At 37.3% G+C, this 14,745-nt stretch overlaps 1 protein-coding gene across 1 annotated transcript in view; it reads right to left on the minus strand.

Moving 5' to 3' along the window:
- Window positions 1-825: 825 nt before the first annotated feature.
- LOC140228640 (synaptotagmin-7-like) overlaps window positions 826-14,745 on the minus strand; it is a 200,517-nt gene continuing 186,597 nt past the window's right edge. The window contains exons 8-11 of the mRNA XM_072308889.1: window positions 14,418-14,536; window positions 7,953-8,122; window positions 4,445-4,559; window positions 826-3,372 (exon numbers count right to left, since the gene is read on the minus strand). Of these exons, the coding sequence (XP_072164990.1) occupies window positions 3,062-3,372; window positions 4,445-4,559; window positions 7,953-8,122; window positions 14,418-14,536 (715 nt within the window). The 3' untranslated portion in view covers window positions 826-3,061. The remainder of the gene's footprint in view (window positions 3,373-4,444; window positions 4,560-7,952; window positions 8,123-14,417; window positions 14,537-14,745) is intronic.

Below are 14,745 nucleotides of genomic sequence, written 5' to 3' on the forward strand. Positions count from 1 at the left end.
AGGAAAAAAAGAAAAGAGATTTTTTCCCCTTTTTTTCCTTTCCATTGTAAGCAATTGGTCTGTAAACTTAATTTATCATATCTTAACACCGCAGGATAATGATTGTAGATCTATTATCTTTAGACCTAAAAACAGAATATCCTTTCCAGGTTTGATATATCTGTACTTCTTATTTGCAAATAAAAAGTGATACAGGCAAAACAATCATATGTGCCTGAATCACATAGTATGACGCTGAATAACAGACACAAAAATGCATGAAATATTGTTTTGTTTTTCATAACATTATGGCAAGTGAGAATTCCAAATATGAATTATGCTTCAACAAATTGTCATTTTAGTTTGGTTAAGTCATGTTTATGAATATAAATACTCTCTTACAGCGTTATTTTTTAACACATTTAACAAACATTTTTAACACATATTTCAGCCACAGAGTCCTTCAATGTGATAATTGATAGGTATGATAATATCACACTGCTTTGATTTTAACGCTTGGTGTATGTGGCTTCCACAATCAATGGGCAACTATTTGACTTTTTTTTTAGCAAATAATGCTCAATGTTTGACATGTGATTATAAAATAACAAGTCCTTTTTCAGTTATCAAAAATGTACCAAAATGGAGTATTTATGATTGAGATATTTAGACAGTCAAGAGCAGCAAAACACATGCAAATGAAAAATATTTAGACGCCACAATTTTGTCATTTTGAATGAAGGTGTACATAAGATACACATGTTTACATGACTTTGTCAAGTGTGTGAGTACATTGTGCATGCATGATTTTTTTTCTTTTTTTTTAGCAAGTGTGTGTTTGAGCAAAAATCTTCAATTGATATCCATCATTAAACATCATTTCTTACTGTCCATTACAGGGGCACAGTCTGATGGCAGAATGAAAGTGAGTCTTACATTACCTGCTAACAAAATATATGCATGAAAGTAAAGACAGATAAAACAGTTGAAAAATCTTGAAATACAAACCAATTACTTCCACTTGAACAAACTACTAGAAAGTCTCTTTGCTTGATAACATCATTTATGGTCAACAGACATAAGTTGTCATTAATAAGAATTTAAAGCTTTACATGAATCTGTTTGTGATCAAGAAGATATAATCAACAGAAAATTGTTATGAACCAGGTGGTACCATACATGCCACATTATTTTGTCAGAGAATCTGACATACACACATACACACAAAAAGAAAAACCTACTAACCAAACAAACAAAGCAAAACAGAGTACTGGTAGACTGGCATGTTCTCTCTATCTCTCTCTCCGGTGTATAAATCAATCTACTTCTTCATAGACACATTTACAAACACCACATAAGACAACTGTCATCAGAGTTTAGGACACAGAGGGTAAACAAGCAAAAGTAATTACATCCTCTGTCACACTAACACTATGACTTGACATTATAGCATAGGCCAAGGTCCCAAGTTCACGAAGATAAATAACAGGTTTTTTTAAAAAAAAAATCTAACTTGGTAGCCACAGCAGAAAAAACAAACACAAACACAAACAAAACAGAACAAAACTTAGTCTGTGAGCAAGAAAACGACTTTCCTATAATTAAGATGGGACTCAAACCTGGGTGATTTTCACATAGCAGTGTAATCATTCAACATTCACCATATGCCAGATGCAGAAAATCAAGGAATTTGTTGATTTATACTTAATCTGATGTTTATCGTCTTTCAAGCTGCACTCCCTACACACTCATTTGAGAGCCTTTTCCTCGAAGTTCTCACAAATCTTTTAGCTCCTTACCTCATGGAAAGTACATTTTAGGTGAATAAACAAACAAGAAAAAGGACCTTGACAGAAGCAGACTGAGACAAGACATTCTAAGAAATGTTGCAACAAAAATGATTTATATGCAAACCACTAGTATTTAAGTACATATCATGTCTCATGATATAGCTGGAAGAGAGATGTTTCTATCCTCTCCTCTAAACCTTCATAAGTAAACTGCCTACAGTCAAAATCTCTTTGGAGTCAGTCTTCCTAGTAATTCTGTCTCTGCTTTGAAATGAAATATTTCATCAAATATGAGAGAAGTATTGTGAAGTCACTAGACCTTTTCTCTGTTCTGATGATAAATGTCACCAGTACGAGCTTAACTGTACACACCAGCAAGGTTTTAAGAAACATTACATCCAACATTCTTTGCTTATAAGTAATACATTCAATAGTGCCATCATCTCTCTCTGAGACTCTAATGATTCATTTCAGCATCAAGGAGCTGATAATTGATAAAAAAGACCAATAGGCACCTTAGTCATACAAACATACTTTTCCCAAATATAGTGAAGATTGTTGCCAAATACAGGTACATTTTGGCATGGGGTGATACTGTATTGCTAAGTTCTGTATGCCAATCGCTTTGTTACATCCATAGAGAAAGGCAGTACATCTCCACTTACTTGTGAATCAAGTTCGCACATGACATCTCTTAATACAAGATTGTAATCATACGCAGTTCATCAGTATATTTATGAATGCCTACAAATACCACAGTTTTCATAGTAATAAGTGGCTTCTACAATACACATAACTGATATGCACTACTTCCAATTTCCATTTCTCATTATTTCTTTCCCATTTCCTACAATCATTACTCTCTGCACATTATTGCAAACACCTTCTTGAGCATAGGAGGCAAAAATTCACATAACAATGATGAGATGTGTATAAATATCCATGTTTTATATGATAAATATAGTAATAATCTAGTTTAAGTACCTCCAGGAAATATCTGCAGACAGTATGCCTACTAAGTGGAATGTCAAATCTTGCTTGCAACAACGGATTTCTTTCTCAACTCCATCTTGGTGACACTTTGATCTCAGACAGGTGCTTTTCCTGTTGCCAATATGGGACCACACTCTTGGAACTCTCCTTTATTTCTGACAGATCACATTTACAGGTCATGAATAAATGCATTTACAGGCATGAAACAGCCAGCCAGTCCCAAGCACAGGATCATCCTAAAAATGTATATCACATATCAGCAATCCTTGATCATGTTTCCTTCACTCCTAAAAGGGACATCAACTCATCCCTTTCAAGACATGCCACTTGGCAATGTTAGTCCGTGGCTTACTCATCATCTCATTCCAGTGGGACATCTCTGACGGTGATGCTCGAGCCCCAAGCAGTATACCTCCTATCATGTCATTCTTGGAGAGCCGGTCTTTGTCCACGACAGAGACGACAAAGGTGGTATCCCGTATCCGGTCCAGGGGGATGTTGAAGACGAAGGACTCATTGTAGACAGGATTCAGAGTGTGATACTTTACAACCGTCTTTTTCTTCTCTATTCGCTTGTCCTTGTGCATGTGCCAGATTTTCACATATGGGTCTAAATGAAATGAAGAAAGGGAAAGCTCTTCCATCAGATTTCCATGATGTTTATTGAAACATATTAGTCTAATAAAGTACAATATGGAAGATATTGTGCATGTGAGTGTGTGTGCGTGTGTGTGTATTTATAAACCAACTGAAATAGCAGGGTTTCTAGACTGTTTCTGTTTGGTACATCCCAAGATAAATTTCACAATCCATAGCCAACATCCTCATCACCACTATTAAGTGAAACGCACAGTTTTATAAGGTTGGAAATGATTACCTATATGAAAAAGCTAACCGCACAAATATACACCAAAATAGATGATTAGTTTATGTTATAAGATTGAGATTTAAACAATTGCACATTGTTTCTACGAACAAGAAATGAGACAGGAAATTCTGATATCTCAATCTTTGTGTCTTTAATAGCGATAAGTCAACTTTGAACGTATCACAGCAACTGACTTATTTCTAATCGGACCAGGCCGAGTGTCTTCCCCTGCTTCTCTTGAAATAACTTTATTCTGTTATAAGTAGAGTACATTGTGATGATGTTACGTGATCTCAAACATTAACTTTAAGGGGAGAGAGGGGTGGAGGCTCTCTGTTTGCAGCATATTTCGGTACCACCTTTGCACAAGTTTATATAGGGGGCTGTATGAAGGGTTTCCCACTCATTATCAGGGCAACTTACATTCAAAGAACTTCTGAGCTACCAGGGGCAATTCTTATTGACTTTAGAGTGACGACCATGATAATGGAGTTAAAATGAAGTAGATGACATGTCTATCAAAACGTGCTTGCACAATATTCTATGAATGTCCGGGCATAGTAATGGTGCAATGACCACGCATAGCCACATAAGAATTATGATGTTCTGGGACAATGTCGCCCTCTTGTGCCAAGAAGAGTATAATGCATACAGATCACATCTCGGTGTGTGGTGGAACTGGGGCGAAGCGTGACCGTCATACATCATTGCCCCGGATGTTTACAAATGTACATTAAGACTTTGGATGCACAACACAAACCTGACAAAGTCCTGACCAGAAGCAGAATATATAAAACATCCAGGGGGTTCTCACCTGATTTTCCTGTAATGTCTTTTGCAGCAAGGTTTACACATTTTAACACTGATATGGTAATTCTGCCTGCTGTTGGCGCATAGCACAGAGATACAAGTAGACTCCCAAGTTTACCCTGCAAAAGTCACACAGAGAAAAAGAAACAGAAAATATATCAATTCAATGGTAAAAACAGAGATATTTTAATGTAACACAAACACTCTACACTCTCATTTGGTAAGCCCACGAGAACCATATCCATCTTACATCTGTGACATCCTCATACAGACAAAAGAGAACAGTTTATGACACATGAATCAGTATTGAGCTGATAAAGCCAGTCTACAAAGACATTAAGCAGCACATATATGATTTTAAAAATCTAACTGCTCACAATTTATTCATGGAGAAGCTTACAGTATTCTTACTCCACAATTAGATTACTAAAATATAACAAAACTAAAAATGTTGCTATTATGGCAAGTGGTATGTCTGCACCATATCACATTATTTTCCCAATAGGTCAACAAAGCATGCTGCCATTGTTAAATTTCAATTTTCAATTTCAATTTATTTTCATATTTCTCATGAAAATGGCACAGAGAAAATATGACTATACAATACCAAAATTACAAATCATAAACCAGAGAAACACTCTGAGAGAACAGACCTCCACCAGGGAGGTGAGAGGACCTCTCACCTCCCTGCCTCCACCAAGCAGCTCATTTCCACTACTGATTTTGTTCTTCCATACAAATCAGTGATATCCAACCATATGAGTACGAATGCTGAAAGTCGCCCGATTTCCCAGTACCAGTTTAGAAGCCCTTTGTTACATCAACTTCAAGCTGCGTGGCGCACCTAGCCTTAGCAGAAAGTAGAGCATGCACTTTAGTGTGCGTATGAAAACCTTTAAAATGCACAGCTTAAACTCCCAAGCTCATTGAGCCTATCTGCCAAAATATAAAAAATCCTTCATAAATTCCACAAAAAAAAAAAATTCCTGGATCACTACCAATACTACCAAGATTTAATCATCTGTTACTTCAGTCATTTTCAACCTTTCCTGTAAATATTGGACGCGCTCCAAATCCATTCACAACTTCTTGAGTTATTTTGCAGACAGAGAAACCAACAAACGAACGCCGATGAAAATATAACCTCCTCCCTTGGTGAAGGCAATTAGGTGAAACTTCACCTGAATGTTCAACAGTCTGTCTCAATATAAACACAAAGGTGTGAAATGACAATTTCATGAGTGGCAAATAATCATTTTCTTGTAATCATATACCAATTTTCATGACAATACTTAGAGAGAAAATTTCAAAATATGGAAACAAGTAAAATTTTACAATTTTCCTACATATACTGTAATCACTGTGTAGTGATGTATGTTCAAAATTGTGTTTACCAAGTTTAATTACACCAATAAGTATATACTGTACATTAAATGATTTCCAGAGTATGGAGCAAATAATGTCATTAAGCATAACATGTGTAATTTTAAAATTTCAACCTAACCTATGACTTCATGACCCGACACTTCAAAGAGAGTGAATGTCAGGCAATGCATGCATATCGTGCATATCTGAGATATGGAGGTAAAAACTGACACGTTAGCATTTTCATTTGACATGTGACCTGTGACCTAAAATTTTCCCTATACAAAGTAATACATGCATACACTAAGTTTCATAATTAATACATTCAGGCACTACAGAGATGTGGAGGAAATAGTTTAATTTTGGCATTTGACCTTGACCTATGACCTTTAGCATGTGCACGCAAAAGTTAATAGACACAGCTTCGTCTACTCATACATTAATATGCCAAGTTTTCTTTGGGTACCTCATATGGTTCTTAAGTTACATTGTCCACAAAATCTATTATGGACGGACCAACTAATGGATGGACAACCCGAAAACATAATGCCACTGGCGCCACTTTGTGGCAGAGGCATAACAAACCTAGAGCACTTTGATATCAATGTGCAGTCAACAGGGAGAACCTGCACTTCCTAGCATCATTATGATATTCTGCAAAAAATAATTTGGCCCTTTGTTTATTATAGTTGGATATGGTTTATTGCTCATTGTCTACTGATTTTGAGGACTGACCTTTAACCCGTTGATGATGAGTCCTGAGTATACTTGGGAAATGCGTGTTGAAGCAAAATCAGCCCGTCCTCAACAGGTTAACCCTCATTCCCTTTTTTTCACAACAGAATATTTCCAATTCTTTTTTATCCCTCATGCCAACATTATATTCCCTCTGCACTTTCAAAGCTCAAGTTAAGACTGGAAATTGAATCTGCCTTTTTTTTTTTTTTTGGGGGGGGGGGGCCTGGTTAAGTGACAATTTGCCTTGACCCCCATCATTTTACATGTATGTACATAACTGATTATTCATTTCTGTCCTTTCTACCAAATCATATTACAATAGTCTCTGCATAATTGGGTAGTGCCTGGCAGAGCACTTTTTATCCAATTATGTGGAGTACCTGATTAACTGGAAAGCATGTTAATTTGTTCACATCATAGATACCACACACTAATCAGACACCTCTCTGTATCAGTCACACAGCATGGTATGTCACTTACAGCAACAGCTCATCTGAAATCTCACAGCAGCCTATATTTAGTGTCTGCAGCGTAATTTTTAAAATAATCTGTATGCAGCCCAGAGTCCTCATGAAACCACACGCACAATTCTAAAACATTTGTCATTTGCAGCTAGACTCCTATGCAAGGCACATTGTATGCAACCAAATGCAGCAGCAAATTATGCTGTGTTCCCATGTGTTTAAAGATGACTGTAAGTTTATTTTCAATGAAGAAAGGTTAGAGTCTCAGTGGAGTTAGTTAATTCTCGGTATCGAGTCGAGCATAGCTTCAGATGCATGATGGGATAGCTCGGGGGATAAACTTGCGTCCAGTTTTGACTGAATGTGAACTCAGGTCATATTCCCTCTTAATCTAGGGGTATTTTTTTTTTTGTTGTTGTTTTTTTTGTTGGAGATTTCTTCACTTTCCACTATGTGACCAGCACAGGGAAGCTTTGCAGCAGTGAACCATGACTCTAGTGACCACAAATCAGAAAAATGTAACAGTTTTAAGCTCTTTTTTTAGGTTAATTCTAACCAAAGAAAAAAGCACTAACGAAAGAAAAGCATATAAAAATTGCATTAAATCGCATGAGAACTGAGACATGCGCAAACCAACCGGAAGCAACAATGCTCCCAAGGAATCCACCAGTGCATCTGTGACAGGGCTATGCAGTCTGTGCAAAAGTTTTTTGTGCATTGGCAATACCAAGAAATCTTTGTTTATCATTGCAACAGCCACCACGCCCTAAAAAACTAGACTGCATATGTGCAGGTGCATTCATATTATTTAATCAGTATATAATATTTCAAAGTAACAATGTCCCTCCTGATCAAAGTTCTTCTCTGTTTTCTCCTCTAACACACTTCAATGGATGTCCTACATACATTGTATCTTTCCCTCAAATTACTAACTCATGGACTCACCGAGGATTTTTTACTGGGAGTCAGAGGTCGCCAGTACAGCCGCTCATGGGTCAGGTCAACCTCAGCCAAGGGTAGGTTGACCTCTCCGATGGGGTCGTTGCGACTGAAGCGATCATAATCTAGCACCTGGAGATGTAACACTCTCTCCTGAATCTTGGCATATGGGTAGCCTGGTAAAGAAAAATAATTGTCAAAGCAATCACAATGATTGGACAAGGGTTACACTAAATTCTTTTACTTCTTTGTGATGAAAGCTTCAGTGATGGTAACCTCATAGAATGTTGAGAAGAGACTCCCAGACGGCCAAAGTAATGCACAAATGAAAACATTGTCAATTATTTCATCATATCAACTAATAATTCACTGAGCAACAGATGAGCTTACTGAGCAATGCTGTATATGGCCATGCATTCGGATTTTACCAGAGGCATGGCTCAGTGTGGATCAGTAAAAATCAATGCATGGCAATTGACCAATCAGATTGCAAAATTTTTAAAGCCTATACATTAATAATAGATTTTTCATATAAAATATCAAATGGAGCATTGGTTTGTCCAGGAAGGGATGCAACTTACAGGTAAGCATGCACACTAGATTAACTCATCACTACATAGTATAGGAAAGAGTGTGTGCTGTTACACAAATGAACAACATGAACACTGCACTGAGAGCCTCTGGTTGAATTCATGGATTATGAGATGAAAGGAATAGCACTATTTTTTGATGGCTGCAGCCCTGAAGAAATTAGTGCAATTTTTGTCACCAAGGAATTTATATGATTTTACTGGAGGCCTAAAAATAGTGAACCCGGTATATATTTGTGCATAGCCTCATATACATCTTTAACAAAAATACAAAATGCTTTCACTTACAATAATGCTAATCTAGTTTTGTTCTTTGTTTACATATTGCAGCATAGACGCTCATAAAGTGTACAACTTGCAGTGGTCATGATTTCACACAGTGGTTTATGAGGCCGATACCAATAGCACTTTACACATGCCATTGACGAATAACATGAATATATATGACGTCATGGTAAGGCACAATTTTCTCAATCAGCATTTTCTCTTTAATATAGCAATGCTTTGTTTGGTCACACGACGCTATGTAGACCAAACAGCGAACAGGATTTTGTTAATGGAGGATATGATAAGATACACACTGCACCAATATTCTTTATATCACAAATATTAATGGAACCAAAGAAGCCATGGAGGTAAATGTGGTAATCCACAGTTTATTGACTAGTGAGTTCAGTGAAGGTTCCATCCCTACAGAATCTCATAATTCCACTACAAACTAGCATGGATGCCATCCGGGTCAATACCACTACTTTACCTGCATGATTAGATGGATGTTTTGCTTATTCATTTTAAAGAATGGAACAGCTCCTCTTTTTCTGCCTTTGCGATCATATAATCAAGCTGCCATATCACAAAGATTATTTTTACAGCTTATGTCAGGGTGGAGGTTAAAGAAAGATAAAAGACAAGTAGAAATGTCCATTGCCGCGCAATGCGATTGTATCCCCCGGCACTAGGGAGGGCACACAAACCATCCATCAACAATATGACCTTTGACCCTATAAAAGACAGAACACTGGGGGCGGCACATCCAAAATCTTTTGACTTGTAGCTCATATCATGGTAGAACTTCATACCACATTTGAACAAAATCCGTTAAGAAATGTAGCCTATAGAGTGCACACAAACCATCCACCTACAATATGACCTTTGACCCTATCAAAGATGGAACACTGGGGGCAGCAGATCCAAAGTCTATAGGCTTGTAGATTATATCATGGTAGACCTTCATACCAAATTTGAACAAAATCCGTCAAAAAATGTAGCCTACAGAGGGCACACAAACCATCCATCAACATGACCTTTGACCCTATAAAAGACGGAACATGGGGAGCAGCACATCCAAAATCTATAGGCTTATACGCATTGTAGATTACAACATGATAAACCTCCATACCAAATTTGAACAAAATCCATTAGAAAATGTGACCCCTAGAGCGCACACAAACTATGCACAAAAATATGGCATTTTACCCTATAAAAGATGGAACACTGGCGGCAGCATCACCCAAAGTTATAGGTGTAGCGATATTACCAATATGAATCTCCATACAAAATTTCAAATAAATCCGTTAAGGTTTGTAGCTGCTAGAGTGCACACAAGAATGTGACGCGTCGGCGGTGTAACACTGCTGAATCCAAAGTATCCTCCGGCATACAATCGTGCCGGTGGATGCAATTAGAAGGTGGCTCTTGGGAAAGGATTAGAACAGAATCTGGTAAAAACAATACACATGGGTTTGTACCAAGAAGGTGAAGTAAGGAAAAAAAAACACAAACAAACAAATGGAGGGCATGCTGCAGTACTGCTGGAGATACATGTGCCAGTAATAGAAAACTAGAATTATCACTGAAGGTCATTAATACCCCTGCCCCTAGTGTCGCTTTATAGTATGTGATGTCATGAGGGCAATGACTTAATACCAAGTTTGTGCACTTGTCGAATTGGAAACAGAATAATTTTAGTTTACTGTACAATTACAGAGTTGACACTGAGTTCCACAAGGTTTGGGTAAAAAGTGTGGTTACCATGGCAATGCACTGTCTGATACAAACACAAGGGACATTTTGCATAACTACACTTAAAGACCATCATACACACCAAATTTGACCTTCATAGCTTGAACGGTTTATTTTGATAAAAAAATGAGTGGTTATCATGGCAACACAATTTCCTTAAACTAACACATTGGTGTCTTGCAAAACTACACTTCTAGATTATGATACATACTAAATTTGACTTTAATTGCTTGAATGATGGAAAAGTTATTCAATCTGCAATGTTTTGGTAAAATTGTGGTTACCATGGCAACGGTTTGTGTGACAAACACAAAAATTATGTGTTCCACATCTATACCTCAGGGCCATAATGCCTACCAAATTTGGTTTCAATTGCTTGAAAACTGTGGAAGAAGTTAACTCCACAGTATTTTTTTTTTAATGCGGTTACCATGATGGCAATGCATTGCCCGATACAAATACAAAGGACATTTTGCAAAACTACACTTAAAGAGCATCATACACACCAAATTTCACCTTCATAGATTAAATGGTTCAATTTGATAAAAAAATGAGTGGTTACCATGGCAACACATTTTTCTTATATTAACACATTGGTGTCTTGCATAACTACACCTCCCGATCATCATACACACTAAATTTGACCTTAATTGCTTGAATGATGTGGAAGTTATTCAATCCACAAGGTTTGGGTAAAGTTATGGTTACCATGGCAATGTTTTGTCTGACAAACACAAAAATTATGTGTTCCACATCTATGCCTCAAGGCCATAATGCCTACCAAATTTTATTTCAATTGCTTCAAAACTGTGGAAGTTGTTCACTCCACAAGATTTTGAAGAAAACATGCGGTTACCATGGCAATGTTTTGTCAAGTACACCTATAGATCATCATAGATACCAATTTTGAAATTGATTGCTTAAATACTATAGAAGTTATTCAATCCACAAGGTTTTGGTAAAATTATGGTTACCATGGCAATGCATTGTCCGACAAACACAAAAAACATGTCTTGCACATCTATACCTCAATATCATCATTTACCCTAAGTTTCATTTAAATTGCTTCAAAACTGCAGAAGGAGTTCGTGACACAAGATTTTGCAACAGACCGACCGACCGCCCGACTGACCGCCCGCCCGACCAACATCACGGTGATTCCTATATACCCCCTTCACACTACGTGTGGCGGGGGTATAATTAGTTCAGGCATGGGGATTTATGTTTTGAATATTCCTAAGTGAGATAATGAGAAACCTCTTATGAAATATGAAAGAGCACGTAATTTTAAGAAGGATTCCACGTTTATTTGATGAAAATTGGTTTTCAAATGGCTGAAATATCCAAAAAAGTGATGATAATAAAGGTGACAGGCCACGCCTTTTATTAGGATCTCTTTGTTTCACCTTGTTTTTGGATATGTCAGCCATTTCAAAACTGATTTTGATCAAATTAACTTTTGATACCCCTTAGAATTGCATGCTCTTTGACATCTCAAAGAATGGTTTCTGAATATGTCGCAAAACGTTAAAAGCTCAATCCTCACCTCAACCAGAACTGTACACACCCTTTAAGGAAGAGGCAGAGAAAGAGTGTGTCAGAGATAGAGAGAGAGAAGAGAGAGAGGAAGAGATGTATATAGAGAGATATAGTGGTAGACAGAGAGAGAGGTAAAGAAATAGAGAGAGACAGAAGAAGTGGAAAGAGGTTTTCAAACTCATCAAATAATAGGGCTGTCTCGTACGTAACATGAACACACCCAGGCAAATGTATTTACGGGACAGATAGGACATGTATGAATAACTTTTTAGAAGTAGAAGTAGTTGTTATCATACATTTTATTAAAATGCATGTTTTTACTCCATATATTTCAATTGTAATGCATGTCTGTACTCTTTTCTTTCTAATGCTATCAAGTCCTTTACTGCTATCTACTAGCTGTCAACAAATAACTCTCTCTCTCTTCTTCTTCTTCTTCTTCTTCTGTCTGTCTGTCTGCGTCTCTCTCTCTCTCTCTCTCTCTCTCTCTCTCTCTCACTTGCTCGCGTATTTGAATTTGGTAGAGGAGGCAGAATAGTACACATTGCCATGTATGTGTGTCCATACAGGGAGGGGAGGAGGTGTGTGAGGGATCTACTGGGCACTGGAGGAAACTAATCACTATTCCTAGTATCGATGAAGCGTGAAGCGTGCTAATTGAAAATATTCCATTATTACAGTTCATCAAAACTGGACTGAAATATGGATTGCGGTGGAGCAAGCGGTGCTCTAACACACACACAGACACAATACTGCACTACTTCCTCCAGGCTGCTGCCTTACACATCTTGAATAGTATGGACCTTGCACTTCAAAATAAAATAATAATCACATCCATCAAATGACATGCTTTGTATCCAAAGATCTTCTTTTTTTGTGTGTGTCTGAATCATGGAAAGTAGAAATTAAAGGAGTCTCACTTGTAAATATAACAATTTAAGAAAAATACATACAAAAATTTGAAGCATGACTCACATCCTAGATTATCATTTAGCAATGACAGGGTCATATTGGTTATTGTGCTAACTCAAGCTTTCTGCAATTGTGTGCCCTCTATTCTACAAGCAATATGCCCACTCAATAGAATTCTATAAATAACATTGGCTAGAAACATGCTCACTTGTCCACATTTACATAAAATCATTTATTTTCTCATGACTGTTTATAGAGAAGTAATATCTTCAATACAAATAACCCTGTTCACACTTGAAACATGTCTAGTAGTAATAACAGGGACACCATTGCCATGGCCATAGTATAGTGTCAATATCAAGTTGGCTCTCAGCCGACAAAATACAGAGTAGGCTATTGACTGCCCGATTTGGCAATAAAAACACTAACTACTAACAGGGTCACTAGAGTTTGGTAGAAAGATAAGGACAGAAAATGTTTAATACTTATAGAGAGACATTCTTTGATAGACTGAACCTGTGTTTTTGTTTTGAACAATCTATGGGAAAATAAATAATTAGAGTGAAACAAGAAATGGTGTTAGTTTGTGGAGAAAACAAATCAGTAGGGTCAGTAATTGTTGTTACTGCAGGGGGCCTTTGGAAAGCAGTTTTATGAAACTGAGCAGGCCAACCCTGCAGTATGAAATAAATAAAACCAAGAAATAAATAGATAAAAAGATAAATAAATAAATAAATAATGACAGCCATGCTTCCACTTCCTTTTGCAGACAGTACCTTCTTCTTCTTTTTGTCTGGCACACTGTGCCTAGTTGATACTGTTGGTTGATTATTGCTAGTCGCCTCAAGTGAGCCACGAGATGTCGGCATTATTGCCTATTTTCCTTGTGTGGGAAGGATAGGTGGACCATTTCAAAGGGTTAATATCTAACTCCTTGTGATGAATGAATGAAGTAGGTCCTTTTCCATGTGTGAGTCTTCAGTATCTCACACACAGGACCTCCATTTTATGTCCTATCCAAGGGACAGAGCATTTTGTCTCTTGCTAGGAGGGGGCCAGACGAAGATACAAAGAAAAAGTTGCTCTGCTATTGAGCAACTTTTTGTCTTATCGTCTGTACATGGAATGTGAGGTTGAAATACAGAAATGCACACAGGTAGGTGTTTATTCAGAAGGGACATGAATAGATCCACCCCCAGGATGAGCAAAAAACTGACAAATACTGACAAATTGACCCATACATTGACCATTCCAAGGGGAATGGGCCAAAAAGACTGCTATTACAGATTCTATACCCCCTGAAAAGTTGTCGTAACATATTTTGCTGATGTATTCCTAAAAGCAAAAACAATTTAGTTCAACATCAAATGAAAAAAAAAAATGAAAGGAATAATATAACGTGTTTTACCTTCAAAATGGAAGGATTCATTCCAGATGGGACTGAGGTTTTTCCTCTTCACCTTGGTTTCCATTTTGACTTTCTTGTCTGGCAGGAGCATGATTTTCACAAATGGGTCACTGGTGCCACTGCAGGGGGAGGGGATAATACCAAGGAGGTACAAGAGAATGGAGTAACAACCGTCTTATTTCTTTTGCTACATGTTCGAAGCCGCTGCTCAAAAATATTTGAAGCATGTGCCAAACAGAATCTGCCGTGCAGATAGGAAGACAATTGACTCGTGTCTCATTGCATAATCACCAGCCACTTTCAAAGGAAGATATGTCTTTGTGATGGT

Source organism: Diadema setosum, chromosome 5 (genome assembly GCF_964275005.1).
Source record: "Diadema setosum chromosome 5, eeDiaSeto1, whole genome shotgun sequence".
Classification (NCBI taxonomy): domain Eukaryota; kingdom Metazoa; phylum Echinodermata; class Echinoidea; order Diadematoida; family Diadematidae; genus Diadema; species Diadema setosum.